The 22936-nt window shown below is 45.4% G+C and overlaps 1 protein-coding gene across 1 annotated transcript in view; it reads right to left on the reverse strand.

Annotated features, from left to right (window-relative positions):
* Positions 1–1898, reverse strand: part of LOC119337121 — a 3597-nt gene extending 1699 nt beyond the window's left edge. Inside the window, exon 1 of the mRNA XM_037609232.1 lies at positions 366–1898. Within this exon, the coding sequence (XP_037465129.1) occupies positions 366–1787 (1422 nt within the window). The 5' untranslated portion in view covers positions 1788–1898. The remainder of the gene's footprint in view (positions 1–365) is intronic.
* Positions 1899–22936: the final 21038 nt, after the last annotated feature.

A 22936-nucleotide genomic window follows, 5' to 3' on the forward strand; every position in this document is an offset into this window, starting at 1 on the left:
AACCCGTCACCTCATGGTCACAAGGCAACAGCTTTACCGCTGCACCAAGGCTCCCCTTCTAATCAAAAGGATTCACTACAAAATTCAAATTTGGCCAGGCAATTCGGAAACAGCGACCACCTCAGGATCGAAATTAATTAGTACAAATACCAATGGAACCAACAGCTTGTTTATAATGTTCAGCAAACACAATTATGTGACATGTGACGTGCAGACCGATACGTGCAAAACGGAACAAGCCTAGAATGTCGAGGGAAGAAAAGGCCGCAGAGGATGCTAGCTCAGTAACGAAGCAAAGAATAGCAAGAGCCAGTATGAAGTAAATAATACATGCAGAAATAAACATGTGAGTTGTAAATTAGTACCTGCGAAATCAGATGAGAACAAGTTGGAGAACTGACAGGGAGAAAGGACTGCAGAAGACGGCACCTGTGCCTGACCATGTCTGCATCTTTGCCACAGAGGTCTTCCTCTCCTTGAATATATGGAGAAACTGACACTATTGCCTCTTTGATGATATCAATAGCAACCACCAAAAGCTTGTCAACGTTGTCCCTCGACTCAGACACAATGAAGTGTATGAGACTGGGCTCGTCCCTACTCACAAGAGGGAACATGGGCACAGCATTGTGCGGGATAAGGCGCCTACGCGCCGTAAGATACTGAAATTTTTGAGAGGTAATCACCGCCTCGGTGTGCCAAGCATTATCTTTTGATGATGCACTAGTATAGCAGGTGATGGTGAACGTAGAACCAGCAGCCAGCGGGCCAAAAAAGCAATCATCATCTCGGGTAATGTCGACAAACTTCAGGCAATTGCCCTCTTTCCCGGTGACGCACAGACTGCGGTACATCTCAAGGGTCTTTCCACTTGGTAAAGAATCCTGAGGACGGTTGTTGATAGGCAATCGGCGGTAAGAGACAGTACTTTTTCTTGTTTCTAGTGCAGATCGTGGCTTGTAGGACAGGATACCTCCTTGGTGGTAATCAACCCAGATTATGCAGTCCTTGGATGTGATGGTAGTATCGGTTGACCACCGGGTCAGATCGGTGAATTCCTCCTTAGTATGCTCTATCAGCAGATCCAGAATAGTCCACTTGCCCTTAGCAGGTTTGTTATCAGAGCCATCAGTCGACAGAGGTGAGCGGAAGACACATAGTTCTGCTCCCATAGCACTGCCTTTTTTTTTAAGCTTAAACTTGGCTAGCTGCACCACCGTGAAGTCAAGCTTGCCGCAATATATTCCGATCGTGTCACGATGGAACTGGCGATCCATAGTTACCTCCTTGCCCTGCATTTCTAACACAAAGGGTATGGTGCACGCTGGGAGCCGTTTGAGCCGCCATTTAATCCCTGTAGCGGCATTGAACACGAAGTAGTCCGGCCGGTAAGGGTCCCTGTTGGTGTCGTTGTAGTCGAGACTCACCTCGGAGGTGAGCTTGAGTAGGAGGAGGTCCCGGTGGGCCGTCAGGAGTTCGGTTCCCCTGCCCAGCCCATTGACTCCACGTGGACCGCCCGGCCACTGCACGTAGAGGCGGGAGAAGGCCGGAGGGGCGGTTGGGAGCAGGGCAACGGTGAAGGGATCTCCCAGGGAGGTGACGGACTGAGCCCTCATGGGCGCGGCCGCTTCGTCCGGGAAGGAGCCGTCGTCGTCGTCCCTGCGGAACACGAAGCGCTCCAGCATCATCCACGAGATCTCCGCAGCCGGACGATCGGCGGACAAAATACAGGAGGACCGGGGAAGGATCGGCCAGGAGGAAGAAGTATGGCACTGAACCATGGCCATGGATCGGCAAGACGGAGCGAATTTTGGTGGTATTAGGGTTTGAGAGGTGGCGGCGCACAAGGGAAAGGGGAACGCGCTGTAGCTTATTGAGGTCGAGGTCGAGGTCTTGAGACGGACTATGGAACGCTTATATTTTTCGTGCACTTTTTCATAAAACTCCCTAACTTGGCTGATCATCATCCCGCAGTCCTATTAATAAAGGGAAAATTTTGTTTTTGCCACTCTAGATTTTGCCAATTTTCCTTACGCCACTCTAGATTTTGACATTTCACTTTTGCCACTCTTAGTTTTTGACAATTATCACAATTGCCATTCCCGTGGCAAAAGCAAAATTTTCAGAGTGGCAATTGTGATAATTATCAAAAGATAAGAGTGGCAAAAATGAAATAAAATTATTTTGATTTTGCCACAAAATGGCAAATGTGATAATTGTCAAAAACAAAGAGTGGCAAAAGTGAAATGTCAAAATCTAGAGTGGCATAATGAAAATTGGCAAAATCTAGAGTGGCAAAAACAAAATTTTCCCATTAATAAATCCCATTGTTACATTCTAGCCATGTATGAAGCCTTCTCATGGCACTTTGCCTCTCAACCGTCGGATTAAGTGTCCAAATGACTTTTGACCGTCAGTTTTCTTGATGAGATGATCCTGGCCGTTAGATCGAGTTGATGTGACAACCAATGAATAGTGCCCATTTTTCTGCACCCGCGCCATCGCTCTGGCTCTCCATGACAGGCGGGCCTAGACGGGGTGGGACGTGCTTGTCAGCGACAGCAGAATGGAGAGCTCCCAGTGTTGCCTGCTCGTGGTGAATATATGATGCCACTGCATGTAAATCTGGAAGCCCGCCAAGGGCACTTTCGCCATCCAAGTATGGGTGGATGGGTGCCGATAGGGTGTAACCGCGTCGACCTCCTCTCCTCACTTTTCCCCTTCCTTTTTCTCCTTCCCTAACCCTAGCTCCCTCTCCATGATGTCGCCGACGCCACCCGTCCTCTCTTGACCTCGCGTTGCCGCCTTACCTTCTCCCCTCCTATCGACCATCCACCGAGGATCTCCTCCTTCGCCGCCCCATTGGCCTACCTCCTCTGCTCACCCTCGCCCCCGCCCCCGGACACGGCGAGTGTGAGCAGCAGCGGAAGGAGTAGGGCTGGTGACTAGGCGAGGCCGTACGAGGGGTGCGCCGAGCACGCCCCGCTTCACCGCGGCTTCTCGGTCGGCGGCCACCTCTACGCGTGGGCCAAAGGCCACGGCCGCGCATCGCCATCGCCGCGAGCGTTTGTCGTCGAGACGGCCGTCCACGTCATCGTTGACATCGTCCGTTTCTTCGACAGGTCGTCTCTCCGGCATGCGGCCTTCGAGGAGCTTCCACCTACCCACCGTGACAGCCAGCGCGGCCTCCTCCTTGAGTGAGCGCTCCCCCTTGCGACACTGTCCTCCTTTTCCCAGCCACGCTGCTCCATTTGTTCATGCTTGCAGTATTGGTTCATGAACGGCTTTGTAGTCGTGTCTCTGTAGTTTCATGCGCCATATTTATAAATAGATTAATGTCGAATTTGATTCGTCATATTTTGTTCATGATTGATGTGCCCATTCAGCCGTCACCATGTGGCTCTAGCACTCCACTTTGATGGCAGTAGAAGTAGCAGTCAAATGGAGCAGTGCGTCCACCACCACAGAGGCAGAGTTTGACATCAAGCTGAGGTGACCCAATGTCGATTGCCACAAAAATGAATCTTCATTTTTCTTTGCCTCACATGTTACGTTTCATTGCTTGAACATTATTTGTGTCAAGAAAGCATTGTGGTTTCTGCAGATGTTTTTTTGACATATTCTAAAACAGTTTAACTAAATCATTTTGTAGATGTGGGTTCAACTCTCCTTGCCATTCATGATGCAAGTGAGTTGTTCCTGATTCTGGAAAAAAATTCAGTTGGGAATGAAGCACAAGAAGGGCGGTAGTCAGATATGTGAACAATTTTTTGCAGAATTTTTGTCTACAGACTATTGAAGTTAGTACTTTCTATGATGTGCAGTTTGGCCCATGAAATTGTGGATGCTAAAGTATTTCCTAGGTGACCTTTTGTTTCTCCAAGATTATTGTTGCACATTTGCCTATTTAACTTTCTGGATGGCCTATTGTGATTTTATTATTTTTGCATGATCTCATTCAGGTTGTGGGATCTGAAACATTATGCATTCAGGTTACAGAATCTGAAATAGTTTGGTAAGCTTCTGTCTCACACTTCATAACCTATATTAAAATACACGTATCATATCCTCTCATTGGTTCCGATGTAATGTGGACATCATTTCTTTCTCTATGACTATGTATTGTTTTCATATGTGTGTATTGCAGCCACAGTGAATAGTTGGCTGCACATGCAGCGAAACGTAGGATCGTGTCTACTGCCTGTAGTAGCCGCTTCCATATTTGACTTGCCTAGAAGGGTTGAGAATAATTTTATGTTCCCATGGAGCAGCGTTTCCTTGGTATTTAGATGATGCTAATATTGTATATCAGTGAGCCAGCTTGTGTTTTCCCCTTATATCCGTGCATTCTACAAAGGTGTTGAATTTGTCAGTTTAATTTTTTTGCCTAATATCTACACTACCCGTATACTAGATTTACTATTTTATTATGACAGAATTATAGTTGCATTACCAGTGGAAACCATGGTCCCATCAACATATTTTTCCATGGCAATTTAACATATTTAGCTTTACCAAACTATTGTTTGTTCTGTATGTCCCAACTTCTATAATAATGCTATCTCACTAGCTCATAATCTAGACCCTTGTGTAGTTCCAGTTTAATTTCTCTCTGCATGTCATTAGTTAATTCTATTTCTTTTTGCTCCATTTTGTTCCTGCAGGTCATGAACCAGCCCTTTCTTGCCATCAATGGCCCGAGCATTGTTAGTACAGAAGTACACACTTTTACCTTATTCATATTTGAGTATAGTTCATCTTTTCCATTAACTTTATTTTCTGCTGTGAAATGGCATGTATAATCTGATATTTCTCCAAGAAAGATATCATGAAGTATGTTTCTCATTTTTATGTTAACCGAGGATCTTGTGTAAAGGAAAACGTTTCCTTGCTCTCCGGATTTGTACTCAGTATCTTCCACACACACACACACACACGCACACACACTTGCCTTGATGTATCTATTTTTTGGGGGCAAATCAGAGAGCTTTATTTAGACAAAAGCATTCCCGGGACAATCAACTTAAGGGACAATCAACTGAAAGACTGGTCACGAGGAAGCTAGGAGTTTCATCAAGCCAGCTCTCGGTCACATTCAACATGCATGCATGTTTTGCACAAAGATGCGCCAGAAGGTTTGCTGGCCTACTGACATCAAATAAACTAAATAGATTATTAAGCTCTCCTATTTCTAACAGGATAGGAGCCACAATAGAATGAGAATTGTGACGAGTGTTCCAGAGCGTCACCAACTCCAGGCAGACAACTTCCATTATCACATGTGTGAACCCTCGAGCAGTGACAAAACGGATTCCATCCCGCAATGAAAAAGCTTCGATGACCGGGGGGTCTGAAACGCCCATATAGGGCTTACACCATGAGCCTAGCAATGTCTTGGACGACAGAGTGACGCCATCTGCACCACCACGCCCCGCTGCAAAGTTGAGGGCTCCATCCGTGGTGATCTTCACAACACCCGTATCGGGTGGACGCCGGTCAAAACCTGGCAGAATTGAGGCCGCCTTGCAGGGTAGATGAAGGAGTGTGATCGCCTCCTTCATTGCTCGAATCATAGTCGTAGGGTCGTGCCCCTCCTCCCATGTTTGATGTGGTTGCAGGAGTGCCAGATAGACCACATGATGGTCGTGATCTTTGCACGATCATCGTCAGAGAACCGAGAATCACAGGTGATATTGCGCGCCCACGAGTATGGATGAAGACAGGGTAGCCGGATACCAAACCATGCGCACGCCTCCTCCCAGAAGCGTTTAGCATGTGAGCTGCGAATCAAAGGTTGTTTCAGATTCTCATCCATAGCTAAACAAACTTTGTAGTGACCAATATCTGCAATATGACGATGCTTAAGAGTGCTTTCATCCGGGGGAATGCCACAAAGAACTCTCCACCAAAACACTCTTACTTTCAGAATGACGTTTAATTTCCATAAGGTTTTTCCACAACTGGTGATCGTTCCCTGAGGTCCCGATAGCCATCCCTCCTCTAGAGCAAAACGCTCTTTTTGAGTCACTAGAGCACGGTACGCCGTCTTCACAGTGTAGTTGCCAGATTTGTCAAACGCCCAAGCAAGCACTACAAAAAAAATACACTTCTGTGATGGTACGTGTTTGTCATCGTAGGTCACATTTTCTGTCATGCATGCACATCCATGACGATTTTATGATAGAATCAAGATAGTCATACTTGTGATGTTGTAGAAGTGTTCCATGACAATACCAAAACTATCATCACGGAATTGTCCACTTCCATGACGATAAATGGAGCGTCATGGAAGTGCATTCGTCAAGGGTAACCGACACGTGGCATCCATCATAACGGGTTGCCGTTAGGCTATCGAGTTCTAGTTTCGATCCGATAACCCGTTAACAGACCTGACCAATGGGGATTTTCCACGTGTAAAATTCTCATTCGTCGGATGATCCACGTGTCAGCTCATCGTTGGGACAGATGTCATCCCTACAATGGACGAAAGACGCCTATGATATGTCGACACTTGGACAACCCAACAGTGGCCCATTTAAGGTAAAAAGGCCGGCCCAACTAAAGGCCCACGATATTTTTTCACCCACTAGTGGGCCGGCCCGTTAACAGCCTGCCATTTTTGGGTCAAATTAAGGCCCATATCAGATCTGGCCCATTCACAGCCTGTCATGTTCTTGGCTAAATTACGGCCCATATCAGATCAGGCCCGATAACAGGCCACTGTTATTTTGGGCCTATTATAAGCCAGGTTTGTATTTCATCTTGTTAAATGCCCGTTTACTAGTTCGGCTTGATAATAGTTTTGGCCTATTAGCGGCCTGTGGTGCATTTGGGTTGTTGTCGGCCTGGTCTCACTTTAGGCCATTTAACGGGTCGTGCTGAAACTGGACTATTTCTTGTCTGAAGTGACTTTAGGCCTCTTAACGGCCCGTAGTTTTCATGGATAAATTTCAGCCCAACGTGCATATCGGCCTGTTAATGGCACGTGTGACAGTTGGGCCTAATTAATGCCTGCGTTGAATCCGGACTGCTTACAGCCCATCTGTTAATGACCCATGACAAAGTTGGGCCTATGACCTGCGTTGATACCGGCCTACTTAAAGCCCATAATTTTATTGGGCCAAACAGGGCCTGAGATATATTTTGGTCTGCTAACGGCTCGTTTTCTATTTGGGCCAGACATGGGCCTAAGACAGTTTCGGCCTGTGTTGGCCAGTGAATTTTTGGGCTCAAAGCTAGCCCAATCTAGTTTTTAGCCTGTTGAAAGCCCAAGGTATTCTCTGGCCCAGCTGGCCTGAACTTTACTCGGCCTGTTAATGGCCGAAGATTATTATAGGACCACATTTCGGCCCATATATAGCGTAGCGAGTTACGGGCCGGCCTAAAGACCGACAACATTTGAGATCTGTTGAAGCTTTCGGCCTAAATTACAGCATACCGACTAAGAATAAACCTAGACTATACAATAAAGAAATTACGGCATATTACATCCACTGGGCATCAAAGTTCGCCACCGGTGATAATAAAGCGCAGCAAGAGTGCGGATTACATACACTATGCATCGAAGGTCGCCACCAGTGCATATAAACGCGCAGACAAAAGAATATACAAAACTGAGAGCACTTCAAAAGGCATTAGGCCTGGCCTGGAGGTGCACCGCAAGCAGCAGAATAAGCTGATGAGACCTCAGTTGTGTCAACGATAGATGCTCTAACCCTAGTTGCATAACATGAAAGTTGTCCTCTGAGGTCTTCTTTGCATCATTGACATCAAGTCGGAGCTGAGCTGAAGCAAACCTTTCCGCTTTAAGTTGAGACTGGAGAAATCGAACTGATTGAGGCAGCAACTGCACAGAGGTTGTCTCCAGCTGTTAGTGAGTAGCTTCAACTCACTGTCTTCATCAAGACATGACCTTGGGCTCATCTCGCTCTCTTCAAGATGGTTTGGCTCACTATCTTCCCTAAAGTTCTGCCTGGCATAAGAGATATGACTCTGACAGAAAAACAAGGAGACACGTAACAAGTTTCACAATTATATAAGAAAATAAATGGACCTGTTCTGCATAAGGAATGTGTTTTTACAACTACAATTTAAAACTGGTAGGTGTTGCAAACATCCAATCAGATGTAAACACCAAAGTAAACAACAGTGGAGGAAATTATGCCTATCCAAATCTATACTAGAACAAAGTTGGAAGGCTTGAGAAGGATGAACTTACATTACATGTTAACACGGGCACGACAAAGCCCTTCTCCATGTCGATGGAAGCATAATTCAAGAAATTCCCCAAAGAAACTTCTTTATAAGTGTTGCCTTTATTCTACATTTTGTAAAGAGTAAATATAGATCAAATAATATTGGAAAAAATAGAGGATAATGAAGCTCAGGTGCAGAGTGATAATACATAATCAAATAGCTATTAATTAAGTACCGTGTTACAAGGCAAAAGGTACCGACAAGAGGAATGCATACATCAACGTGTGAAGTGGCATTGGCTTTATTCAACATTTTGGTAATAGTATATGTATATCTGATAATTTGGAGAAAGTGGAGGGCAAGGCAGATAAGATGCAGAGTAATGCTAGACAATCAACTATCTCGCAATGCAAGTACAGTAATACTGCCGCCGTCCATTATTACTTGTCGCTCAAATGGATGTATCTAGCACTATTAAGTTCTAAATACATCCAATTGAGCAACAATTAATTCGATGTAGAGGGAGTACATGACAACATGTACTTACATGAGCAATCCAAAACTTCATAACCATTGTGTTAATTCTACATTTATCTAAGAGTAAATATAAATCTTATAATTTCGAGCAAAGGGAGGATAAGGAAGCGAACATTTACAGTGATGCTACATAATCAAACAACAATGAGTGTAAGTATGCTGACAAAGGGCAAGAGGTACTGACAAGAGCAAGGCAGTGCCCAGTATTGTTGTGAGATCCTATGATCATTTAAGAAAGGGGATTCATCTGAAATTAGTTTTCATACAAGAGAGAAGTTAAGGCACATGCAGAAATGTAGGAGTTCAAATTTTGAATTGATATCATCATATCATAGACAGTACGTGACACTGGGCTCTCTGCAGTTCTAATAGGGGTTTGGCCAGTGGAGTAGGAGTAAAGTGTGGTATAGTTGGGCCTATGTTTTCTGTGGCTGCTGATCTATCTGATTTAAAAGGTATCACTACCTTTTCCAAATACCTAGTTTGTACTCCTTGAGGATCTACACTCACCCTCTTCCTTTGGGACACCTATTAGGAAAGAACAACATTTGACTAGAAAAACATAGTATGATGACACATGGAATAGGTAAAGAAAATGGATAAGTATGTCATATACTCATATATGATGCTTAAACTGAGCAGATGGTGGTGTAACAAAGTAGAACTAATGCAAGAGGTCATATGCAAAATATGTGCGACCAATACAACCTTGCCAAGTTAGAGCAAGCACCTTGATGGGTGAATAAGATAGGCCATCCTCCACCATGCCAAGTTTGTTAGCCATTGGATTGTTCCGCAATATTCCTCTAGTGCACCCATTCTCATATTCATTTTGATCATGTTCAATACCTGACATGCATGAGAACATAAAAATAAGTGAGATTATCTTTGTAATGCAGAAGTGATTCTAATCCAATACTGCCTCCCTGTAAACCCCTTTGTGCTATCTCTGCAATTCTTCTAAGAGATGCCATCCATGTTGTAATTTGGTGTGCGCATTAATATAATGTGGCCTACTACTCAAAATATGAGAGCTCCAGAAGTGATGATACTTCGCAGCTGACAGCTTCAACATATAGTAAAGAAGAACAAGTCGACTTGACCTGACAGATTCAAAATATACTAAGGGAGAACAACTCGACCTGACCAATCGACCGCAAATGTCTCTGCTACTCTTCCCAACAAGTAACATACTTATTAAAGAAGAAGAGAAGATGATCATGTCAAAGAAGAGCAGAAGAGCAAGCAGATTGAAGATATTACAAGTTTTTCTATACAATGTTTGTTGCCCACCCATGATGAACCAGAGCACACAGAGAAATATTATTCCAAAGCACTGATACGTCTCCAACGTATCTATAATTTTTGATTGTTCCATGCTATTATATTATCATTCTTGGATGTTTTACAATCATTTTATAGCAACTTTATATCATTTTTTGGGACTAACCTATTGACATAGTGCCCAGTGCCAGTTGTTATTTCCTTGTTTTTACTTCGCAGAAAATCAATACCAAACGGAGTCCAAACGCAGCGAAACATTTTGGAGATTTTTTTGGACCAAAAGACACAAGTTGGGCCAAGGAAATACCAGAGGGGGGCTCCGAGGGGAGCACAACCCGGTGCGCCTGGGGGCCCAGGCGCGCCCTGGTGGGTTGTGCCCACCGCGGCCGCCTCCCGCAGCGCCTCTTTGCTCTATAAATACCCTGAAAATCCAAAAACCCTAGGGGAGTCGACGAAACACAATTTCAGCCACCACAAGTTCCAGAAACCACAGATCCAATCTAGACACTGATACGTCTCCAACGTATCTATAATTTTTTATTGTTCCATGCTATTATATTATCTGTTTTGGATGTTTTATATGCATTAATATGTCATTTTATATTATTTTTGGGACTAACCTATTAACCTAGAGCCTATTGCCAGTTCCTGGTTTTTCCCTGTTTTTGAGTTTCGCAAAAAGGACCAAAAGGAGTCCAAATCGAATAAAACCTTCATGATGATTTTTCTTGGACCAGAAGACAACCAGGACACTTGGATATGAAGCCAGAGGAGCCATGAGGCAGCCAAAAGGACAGAGGGTGTGCCCAGGGGTAGGGCGCGCCCCCCACCCTTGTGGGCCCCTCGTGCACCTCCTGACCTAATTCTTTCACCTATATATTCCCATATATCCCCAAACCACCAGAGGCATCAACGAAACACGTTTCCACCGCCGCAACCTTCTGAACCCGTGAGATCCCATCTAGGGACCTTTTCCGGCACCCTGCCGGAGGGGGATTCGATCACGGAGGGCTTCTACATAAACTCTATTGCCCTTCTGGTGAAGCGTGAGTAGTTTACCATAGACCTACGGGTCCATAGCTAGTAGCTAGATGTCTTCTTCTCTCTCTTTGATTCTCAATACCATGTTCTCCTCGATGTTCTTGGAGATCTATTCCATGTAATACTTTTTTGCGGTGTGTTTGCCGAGATCTGATGAATTGTGGATTTATGATCATCTTATCTATGAATATTATTTGAATCTTCTCTGAATTCTTTTATGCATGATTTGATATCTTTGTAATTCTCTTCGAACTATCGGTTTGGTTTGGCCCACTAGATTGGTTTTTCTTGCAGTGGGAGGAGTGCTTAGTGTCGTGGGAGTAAGTCTGATAGTAGAATAGGGGGTACGTTAGAGGAGGAAAGATCCTAGCTATGATGAGGTTGTGCACACAAGGTTTACAAGTTTAGGCCCTTCGCGGAGGAAGTAACAACCCTACGTCTCGGTGCCCGGAGGCTCAGTCGATTGGATTATGCGTGAAGTTACAGGGGGTGCGAACCCTTATGCTAGTGGATGGGGGTGGCTTATATAGAGTGCGCCAGGACCCCAGCCAGCCCACGTTACAAGGGGTTCAATGTACATTAAGATGAGGCATTACTGGTAATGCCTATAATAAAGTCATATGAATGATCATTAAGACTACGGAGTGAACGCCTGACCGTTGCCATCCTGAGTGACTCTAGATCTTCTGTACCCCGAGTGGTTTCTGGTATGGTCGAATGATTACATCCTGGTCGAATGGAATTGGGTTATCTGAGTGGAATTGTTGGTCGAGTGGATTGCACTCTAAGGTGATTTCAATCGGTAGATGATGATATACTTTGAATGCCTTTGACTGCATGGCAGTGTCCCTGGGAAGGGTGTCTAGGTCAGGCCTATTACCCTACCCTAGGTACATGTCATCGTCATTAGCCCCCGAATGGATCGGGGTTCGAGTGGAGAAATGGTCGAAGATGATTCCGACCCGAATTTTATGCTTCAGGGGCATTTTACCTGGGCCGATGAACCATGCTAAAACCTTCGACTCCATTTTCAGTCGCCTTGATCAATTCAGAGCTTGTCGAGTGAATTTATACTGATATGCTTTGAGTGTTGGAGTGGTATGAAATCTTCAACGCGATTGGTTGCACTGCGGTTCTTGGATCTCACGGGATTCAAATTTTGGGGAAGCGCGTGGGACAAAAGGCACCGCAGTAAACAGAACGTATTAAGCAGAGATGCCTCGATTTTTGCACCACCTTTTTTGCCACGTGCCACGCGGGCGACTGTTGCAGGATTTGACAGGATTGCTTGGGCCCACGAGTCAACCACTTGGAAGCAGGCCGATATAAGGTGTCGGGGCCGATGTATCATGCACAGTGCGCCCCATTCCCCTTCTTCCTCCTCTGCCTCTCCACTATGCCCGCCTCCACCTTCGACGTTGCCGCCCCGTCCATGCGCAGTCTGCTGCAATGGGCAAGGACAAGACGGCGGCCCTGGAGCGTGCGAAGAAGGCGACAACGGCGGCGAAAGGCAAGAAGACGAGTCGGGGGGGTCGTCGTCGAGGGCTGCTACCTCTTGAGTGCATTGGTTTTCCCTTGAAGAGGAAAGGGTGATGCGGCAAAGTAGCGTAAGTATTTCCCTCAGTTTTTGAGAACCAAGGTATCAATCCAGTAGGAGGTTGCACGCAAGTCACCTTGTACCTGCACAAACAAATAAGAACCTTGCAACCAACGCGATAAAGGGGTTGTCAATCCCTTCACGGCCACTTGCAAAAGTGAGATCTGATAGAGATAATAAGATAAATATTTTTGGTATTTTTATGATATAGATTGGAAAGTTAAGATTGCAAAATAAACGGCGGAAGAAATAGTAAATTGATAGGAAAATAATATGATGGAAGATAGACCCGGGGGCCATAGGTTTCACTAGTGGCTTCTCTCAAGATAGCAATTTCTACGGTGGGTGAACAAATTACTTTCGAGCAATTGATAGAAAAGCGTATAGTTATGAGAATATCGAGGCATGATCATGTATATAGGCATCACGTCCACGACAAATAGACCGAAACGATTCTGCATCTACTACTATTACTCCACACATTGACCGCTATCCAACATGCATCTAGAGTATTAAGTTCATAAGAACAGAGTAACGCAGTAGGCAAGATGACATGATGTAGAGGGATAAACTCAAGCAATATGATATAAACCCCATCTTTTTATCCTCGATGGCAACAATACAATACGTGCCTTGCCGCCCCTGCTGTCACCGGGAAAGGACACCGCAAGATTGAATCCAAAGCTAAGCACTTCTCCCATTGCAAGAAAGATCAATATAGTAGGCCAAACCAAACTGCTAATTCGAAGAGACTTGCAAAGATAACAAATCATACATATAAGAATTTAGAGAAGAACCAAATATTGTTCATAGATAATCTTGATCATAAACCCACAATTCATCGGATCTCGACAAACACACTGCAAAAAGAATTACATCGAATAGATCTCCAAGAGAATCGAGGAGAACTTTGTTTTGAGATCCAAAGAGAGAGAAGAAGCGATCTAGCTAATAACTATGGATCCGAAGGTTTGTGGTAAACTACTCACACATCATCGGAGAGGCTATGGTGTTGATGTAGAAGCCCTCCATGATCGATTCCCCCTCTGACGAAGCACCGGAAAAGGCCCCAAGATGGGATCTCACGGGTACAGAAGGTTCCGGCGGTGGAAATAGGGTTTCGTGGTGCTCTCGGATGTTTTCAGGGTATATGAGTATATATAGGCGAAGGAAGGAGGTCGGTGGAGCCACGAGGGGCCCACGAGGGTGGGGGGCGCGCCAACCCCCTGGGAACGCCTCCCTGCCTCGTGGCCGCCTCGTTGCTTCCTTGACGTCTACTGCAAGTCTCCTGGATTGCATTTGTTCCAAAAATAACTCTCCCGAAGGTTTCATTCCGTTTGGATTCCGTTTGATATTCCTTTTCTGCGAAACACTGAAATAGCCAAAAAAACAACAATTTTTGCACTAGGCCTTTGGTTAGTAGGTTAGTCCCAAAAACAATATATAAGTGTGTAATAAAGCCCATTAAACATCCAAAACAGATAATATAATAGCATGGAACAATCAAAAAATATAGATACGTTGGAGACGTATCAAGGGCCGACCTGCCACCCTGCTGGATCTAGGGCGACTGGATCCGGTCCACGCTCTCGAAGGAGGATCTAGAGGATCTGGTCGAAGGGGGCTTGATCACCCACAGATCTTGGAGGCTGCCGGGCAACGAGACCGAGCTGCAGCCGCAGGAGGGTGAGTGTGTCCTCCTCGTGACCCATGTTGATCGCGGTTTCTCTTTGCCCCCTCACCCGTTTTTCTAGGGTTTCTTGAACTTTTTCAGAGCCCAACTTCATCACTTTTCCCCCAACACCATCATATATCTCGCTGCATTTGTGTCCATGTGTGAGAATTTCCTGGGTTGTCGGCCGCATTGGGGTCTCTTCAAACACATCTTCACTTGCCGTTCCTAGTCTGTGAAAAAGGCTAATCCGAGTGATGAGAGGACACACGTGATTCAGATGTGCGGAGGTCTAGGGATTCAGATGAGAGGTAGGAGCATTTTTTCAGCCATGACTCTTCCCAATTCAGTTAGAGGGTGGCAGTCGACCTGGTTTTACTATAAGGACCAGCCGACTCCTGGGCAGTCGACTGGTCTTCCTCCCTTTACCATGTAGTGGGTCCAACAGCCCTCTTCCTTGAAAGTGACTCCAGCAAAGAAAACAGAGGTGAACATGTTGGTTTAACGAGTAGTCCAATTAGTCCGTGATGGTGTGACCGGCATGGATTTGCTGGAGGTGTTTCTCAGTCGACGCATCCAGCCACTCCAGGCTCGTGATCATCCTATGTGGATGTACTCGGGCATTGACGACACCACTCGGATTCACCCGGAGGAACTCACCGAGGAGACGGTGGAGCAGTGGCTACAGGGTATCATAGGTAACAAAGACAACCCCAGGGGGTCCAGGAGAATTCAACCACTCGACTCCTCTAATGAACCAGACAAGGTTTTACCTTTATTGCCGAGTGTCTTTTGTTCTGATTTGTAACTGTCTTTGAACCTGACTGATACTTGTTCAATTCTTTGCCTCGCAGATCTATACTGAGATGTACTCAATGCCCAATGGAGAGCAAGACCATGAAGGAGAGGTGAGCGGCGGTGACAGCGCCGACTGGAAATCTGATGACGGAGACGAGGAAGAAAGTGAGGACTCGAGCAGCGGCGAGGAGGTCGACTCTCCACCTCGCTCCGATAGATGCTCCAAGCAGACCCACGACCCAACAGGTGTCCCTGGGAAAGCGGTTGTGCCGAGTATGCAGACTTCAAAGCGCACTCGGACGTCTTCTCCTGTTCCGACTGAAAAAGCTCCGAAACAGCTCAAGGTTGCACCTTCAAAGCCTCAGAAGGCCTTGCCTAAGATCAAAGTTAACGTTCCCGTTGCTTCTGCGTAAGCGCTTTGTTTCCACTCTTTGCTCAGGGACTCTTATACTTGTTGCTGATTCATTATTCTTCCTGGCCGAGTGAGTTCTGAAACTTGTAGTGCTCTACTTCTAGGACTTCCATGGACATTTACAAGGATGGAGATGATGAGGAAACTAAAGATGCAGCCACTTCTAAAGCAGGCATGACTCTGTAAATTTGTCTTATCTTGTCGATTGAACTGTCGGTCGACTGAACCATTATGATCAAATTTTTTGCAGCACTGCAACACGTCATTGAATTACCATATGACGACGAAGATGTGCCCCAGAAGACCACAGGGAGGAAAAGTAGGACTTCGAGCAAGAGGGTGCCAGCCAGCAAGGTGCCCCAGTCGACATCGGTGCCAGAATCAGTGATCCAGCGATCCGGAGATCCGGCTCGGGCGTCCGTTTCTTTTGCCCCTCCCGTGTCGACTGCTTGTCCTTCGGCGTCGACTGCTCAAGTCCCTACTTCGTCCATGCAACCTCATGCCTCAGATCCTTTGACAGCTTCAACTGTTCCACCAGCTTCACTCTTCGTTGCCCATCCTGCCCCAGAGGACCAGGTAAGTGCTTCTAAGGAAGCCATACGCCAGGCAGGCCTTATGATGGAACAGATGAAGGTGGTGCGTGAGGCCAGCCAAGATGCTTATGATGCCAGCTTAGCCCTCCAGGCTAACGTCCAGGTTAGTTAACTTCCGACTGATCTTCGGCTTGACTCTTGTTCTGCTAGGATATGGTACTTTAAAACTGCTGCTTTATTATTCGTAAGATGTCCGTGGATGAGTGTTTTGAAACCTTTAATGTGCATCTATCATGAGTCTGCACCTTGCATCTGTACACCCACTGGGTGTTTAAAATTTTGCTGTATAACTCTCTCACTTGAGTCGACCAGGTCGTGTCAAGTGTATTTTTGGATCAGTGGGGGCACGCAGAGTGCACCCACTGGGTGTAGTCCCCGAGACCGCCGTCAAATGTTTGATTCGGCGTGGGTCTTTATCAAAAATATCTCTTTACAGCTCTTCCACCCAGTCTAGTCTGGTCGTGCCGAGTGGGATCCGGACCAGTGGGGGCACGCCAAGTGCACCCACTAGGTGTAGTCCCCGAGACCGCGGTCGACTGCGGGCAGTCGGCAGTGGTCTGAGAACAAGTATTGTCACTTTTTTTAACCACGTCGAGTGGAGAACTGAACCAGTGTGGGCATGCCAAGTGCACCCACTGGGTGTAGTCCCCGGACTACTGTTGAATATTTGATTCGGCAGTAGTCTTAGAACTCTTTTGTTGTAATGACCTGAACTTGTATCTTTTTCGCTCGGAAGCAATTGATCTTTGTCCCAGTCGACTGACGTGTCTTATTCATTGACTGCAGAAATCTTGTGACTTCGGAGTCCAGTTCGCTGACTTGGAGCAGAAACAAATTCAGCTCAATCTTGATCTAGAACTGGCTAAGCAAAATCTGCAGAAGGCTAAAGATGAAGCAACTGCTATGGGAGGTAACTACTTGTCGACTGTTTGCTTTGCCAACTTTACTTTTCGCCTTTTGAACCGAGTGACTCCAATAGAATAGATGTGCGTAATGAAAACAGACAACTCCAATCTCGATTGAAGAATGCTATTTCTTTAGATAAAATGAAGCGGACATTGGAGCAGAAGGACCTCGACCTCGCTGCTGCGCATAAGACAACACGGGAGAAAACCGAACTTGCCGACAAGAAGCTGACTTCAGTCGGAAAGTTGGAAGAAGAAAACACCAGACTGAAGACTGCCATCAGTGAAGCCAACAAGGAAGCCGTGCAGCTAAAGAAAGACAAGGTGACTCTGACTGACAAAGTTGGAGATCTCACTCGGAAGAAGGACGAGCTGGAAGTTTATCTGGGGGGACTCACCAAGAAGTTGTTCCTTATGCTAGAAGGTGAAGGAAATATGCCCTAGAGGCAACAATAAGTTATTATTTATTTCCTTATATCATGATAAATGTTTATTATTCATGCTAGAATTGTATTAACCGGAAACATAATACTTGTGTGAATACATAGACAAACAGAGTGTCACTAGTATGCCTCTACTTGACTAGCTCGTTGATCAAAGATGGTTATGTTTCCTAACCATAGACATGAGTTGTCATTTGATTAACGGAATCACATCATTAGGAGAATGATGTGATTGACTTCACCCATTCCGTTAGCTTAGCACTTGATCGTTTAGTATGTTGCTATTGCTTTCTTCATGACTTATACATGTTCCTATGACTATGAGATTATGCAACTCCCGTTTATCGGAGGAACATTTTGTGTGCTACTAAACGTCACAATGTAACTGGGTGATTGTAAAGGAGCTCTACAGGTGTCTCCAAAGGTACATGTTGGGTTGGCGTATTTCGAGATTAGGATTTGTCACTCCAATTGTCGGAGAGGTATCTCTGGGCCCTCTCGGTAATGCACATCACTTAAGCCTTGCAAGCAATGCAACTAATGAGTTAGTTGCGAGATGATGTATTACGGAACGAGTAAAGAGACTTGCCGGTAACGAGATTGAACTAGGTATTGAGATACCAACGATCGAATCTCGGGCAAGTAACATACCGACGACAAAGGGAACACCGTATGTTGTTATGCGGTCTGACCGATAAAGATCTTCGTAGAATATGTGGGACCCAATATGAGCATCCAGGTTCTGCTATTGGTTATTGACCGGAGACGTGTCTCGGTCATGTCTACATTGTTCTCGAACCCGTAGGGTCCGCACGCTTAACATTACGATGATAGTTTCATTATGAGTTTATATGTTTTGATGTACCGAAGGTTGTTCGGAGTCTTGGATGTGATCACGGACATGACAAGGAGTCTCGAAATGGTCGAGACATAAAGATTGATATATTGTAAGCCTATATTTGGATATCGGAATCATTCCGGGTGAAATTGGGATTTTACCGGAGTACCGGGGGGTTACCGGAACCCCCCCGAGGGTTAATGGGCCTACATGGGCCCTAAGGGAGAAGAGGAGGGCCGGCCAGGGCAGGCCGCGTGCCCCCTCCCCCCTAGTCCGAATAGGACAAGGAAGGGGGGGCGCCCCCCTTTCCTCTTTCCCCCTTCCCCTTTCCTTCTCCAACAAGGAAAGAGGGGGGAGTCCTACTCCCGGTGGGAGTAGGGCTCCTCCAAGCGCACCCCTAGGGGCCGGCCGCACCTGCCCCCTCCCTCCTTTATATACGGGGGCAAGGGGGCACCCCAAGACACAAAAGTTGATCTTCATGATCGTTCCTTAACCGTGTGCGGTGCCCCCTTCCACCATATTCCACCTCGATCATATTGTAGCGGTGCTTAGGCGAAGTCCTGCGACGGTAGAACATCAAGATCGTCACCACGCCGTCGTGCTGACGGAACTCTTCCCCGACACTTTGCTGGATCGGAGTCCGGGGATCGTCATCGAGCTGAACGTGTGCAAGAACTCGGAGGTGCCATAGTTTCGGTGCTTGATCGGTCGGGCCGTGAAGACGTACGACTACATCAACTGTGTTGTCATAACGCTTCCGCTATCGGTCTACGAGGGTACGTGGACAACACTCTCCCCTCTCGTTGCTATGCATCACCATGATCTTGCGTGTGCGTAGGATTTTTTTTAAATTACTACGTTCCCCAACAGTGGCATCCGAGCCAGGTTTTATGCGTAGATTCATATGCACGAGTAGAACACAAGTGAGTTGTGGGTGATATAAGTCATACTGCTTACCAGCATGTCATACTTTGGTTCGGCAGTATTGTTGGATGAAGCAGCCCGGACCAACATTACGCGTACGCTTACGCGAGACTGGTTCTACCGACGTGCTTTGCACACAGGTGGCTGGCGGGTGTCAGTTTCTCCAACTTTAGTTGAACCGAGTGTGGCTACGCCCGATCCTTGCGAAGGTTAAAACAACACCAACTTGACAAACTATCGTTGTGGTTTTGATGCGTAGGTAAGAACGGTTCTTGCTAAGCCCGTAGCAGTCACGTAAAACTTGCAACAACAAAGTAGAGGACGTCTAACTTGTTTTTGCAGGGCATGTTGTGATGTGATATGGTCAAGATGTGATGCTATATTTTATTGTATGAGATGATGATGTTTTGTGACCGAGTTATCGGCAACTGGGAGGAGCCAAATGGTTGTCACTTTATTGTATGCAATGCAATCGCCCTGTAATGCTTTACTTTATCACTAAGCGGTAGCGATAGTCGTAGAAGCATAAGATTGGTGAGACGACAACGATGCTACGATGGAGATCAAGGTGTCGCGCCGGTGACGATGGTGATCATGACGGTGTTTCGAAGATGGAGATCACAAGCACAAGATGATGATGGCCATATCATATCACTTATATTGATTGCATGTGATGTTTATCTTTTATGCATCTTATCTTGCTTTGATTGACGGTAGCATTATAAGATGATCCCTCACTAAATTGTCATAGTAAAAGTGTTCTCCCTGAGTATGCACCGTTGCGAAAGTTCTTCGTGCTAAGACACCACGTGATGATCGGGTGTGATAGGCTCTACGTTCAAATACAACGGGTGCAAAACAGTTGCACACGTGGAATGCTCAGGTTAAACTTGACGAGCCTAGCATATAACAGATATGGCCTCGGAACATGGAGACCGAAAGGTCGAGCATGAATCATATAGTAGATATGATCAACATATTGATGTTCACCGTTGAAACTACTCCATCTCACGTGATGATCGGGCATGGTGTAGTTGATATGGATCACGTAATCACTTAGAGGATTAGAGGGATGTCTATCTAAGTGGGAGTTCTTTAGTAATATGATTAATTGAACTTAAATTTATCATGAACTTAGTACCTGATAGTATCTTGCTTGTTTATGTTTGATTGTAGATGGATGGCCCGTGCTGTTGTTCCGTTGAATTTTAATGCGTTCCTTGAGAAAGCAAAGTTGAAAGATGATGGTAGCAATTACACGGACTGGGTCCGTAACTTGAGGATTATCCTCATTGATGCACAGAAGAATTACGTCCTGGAAGCACCGCTGGGTGCCAGGCCTGCTACTGGAGCAACACCAGATGTTATGAACGTCTGGCAGAGCAAAGCTGATGACTACTCGATAGTTCAGTGTGCCATGCTTTACGGCTTAGAACCGGCTCTTCAACGACGTTTTGAACGTCATGGGGCATATGAGATGTTCCAGGAGTTGAAGTTAATATTTCAAGCAAATGCCCAGATTGAGAGATATGAAGTCTCCACTAAGTTCTACAGCTGCAAGATGGAGGAGAATTGTTCTGTCAGTGAGCATATACTCAAAATGTCTGGGTATAATAATCACTTGATTCAACTGGGAGTTAATCTTCTGGATGATAGCATCATTGACAGAATTCTCCGATCACTGCCACCAAGCTACAAGAGCTTCGTGATGAACTATAATATGCAAGGGATGGAAAAAACAATTCCCGAGCTCTTCGCAATACTAAAAGTTGCGGAGGTAGAAATCAAGAAGGAGCATCAAGTGTTGATGGTCAAAAGACCACTAGTTTCAAGAAAAAGGGCAAAGGGAAGAAGAAGGGAAACTTCAAGAAGAACAGCAAGCAAGTTGCTGCTCAGGAGAAGAAACCCAAGTCTGGACCTAAGCCTGAAACTGAGTGCTTCTACTACAAGCAGACTGGTCACTGGAAGCGGAACTGCCCCAAGTATTTGGCTGATAAGAAGGATGGCAAGGTGAACAAAGGTATATGTGATATACATGTTATTGATGTGTACCTTAATAATGCTCGTAGTAGCACCTGGGTATTTGATACTGGTTCTGTTGCTAATATTTGCAACTAGAAACAGGGACTACGGATTAAGCGAAGATTGGCTAAGGACGAGGTGACGATGCGCGTGGGAAATGGTTCCAAAGTCGATGTGATCACGGTCGGCACGCTACCTCTATATCTACCTTCGGGATTAGTTTTAGACCTAAATAATTGTTATTTGGTGCCAGCGTTAAGCATGAACATTATATCTGGATCTTGTTTGATGCGAGACGGTTATTCATTTAAATCAGAGAATAATGGTTGTTCTATTTATATGAGTAATATCTTTTATGGACATGCACCCTTGAAGAGTGGTCTATTCTTATTGAATCTCGATAGTAGTGACACACATATCATAATGTTGAAGCCAAAAGATGCAGAGTTGATAATGATAGTGCAACTTATTTTTGGCACTGCCGTTTAGGTCATATCAGTGTAAAGCGCATGAAGAAACTCCATACTGATGGACTTTTGGAACCACTTGATTATGAATCACTTGGTACTTGCGAACCGTGCCTTATGGGCAAGATGACCAAAACGCCGTTCTCCGGAACTATGGAGAGAGCAACAGATTTGTTGGAAATCATACATACAGATGTATGTGGTCCGATGAATGTTGAAGCTCATGGCGAATATCGTTATTTTCTCACCTTCACAGATGACTTAAGCAGATATGGGTATATCTACTTAATGGAACATAAGTTTGAAACATTTGAAAAGTTCAAAGAATTTAAGAGTGAAGTTGAAAATCATCGTAACAAGAAAATAAAGTTTCTACGATCTGATCGTGGAGGAGAATATTTGAGTTACGAGTTTGGTGTACATTTGAAACAATGCGGAATAGTTTCGCAACTCACGCCACCTGGAACACCACAGCGTAATGGTGTGTCCGAACGTCGTAATCGTACTTTACTTGATATGGTGCGATCTATGATGTCTCTTACTGATTTACCGCTATCATTTTGGGGTTATGCTTTAGAGACGGCTGCATTCACGTTAAATAGGGCACCATCGAAATCCGTTGAGACGACGCCTTATGAACTATGGTTTGGCAAGAAACTAAAGTTGTCATTTCTTAAAGTTTGGGGCTGCGATGCTTATGTGAAAAAGCTTCAACCTAATAAGCTCGAACCCAAATCGGAGAAATGTGTCTTCATAGGATATCCAAAGGAGACTATTGGATACACCTTCTATCACAGATCCGAAGGCAAGACTTTTGTTGCTAAATTCGGAAACTTTCTAGAGAAGGAGTTTCTCTCGAAAGAAGTGAGTGGGAGGAAAGTAGAACTTGATGAGGTAACTGTACCTGCTCCCTTATTGGAAAGTAGTACATCACAGAAACCGGTTTCTGTGACACCTACACCAGTTAGTGAGGAAGTTAATGATGATGATCATGAAACTTTAGTTCAAGTTGTTACTGAACCTCGTAGATCAACCAGAGTAAGATCCACACCAGAGTGGTACGGTAATCCTGTTCTGGAAGTCATGCTACTAGATCATGATGAACCTACGAACTATGAAGAAGCGACGGTGAGCCCAGATTCCGCAAAATGGCTTGAAGCCATGAAATCTGAGATGGGATCCATGTATGAGAAGAAAGTGTGGACTT

This window comes from Triticum dicoccoides, chromosome 7B (assembly GCF_002162155.2).
Source record: "Triticum dicoccoides isolate Atlit2015 ecotype Zavitan chromosome 7B, WEW_v2.0, whole genome shotgun sequence".
Lineage (NCBI taxonomy): Eukaryota > Viridiplantae > Streptophyta > Magnoliopsida > Poales > Poaceae > Triticum > Triticum dicoccoides.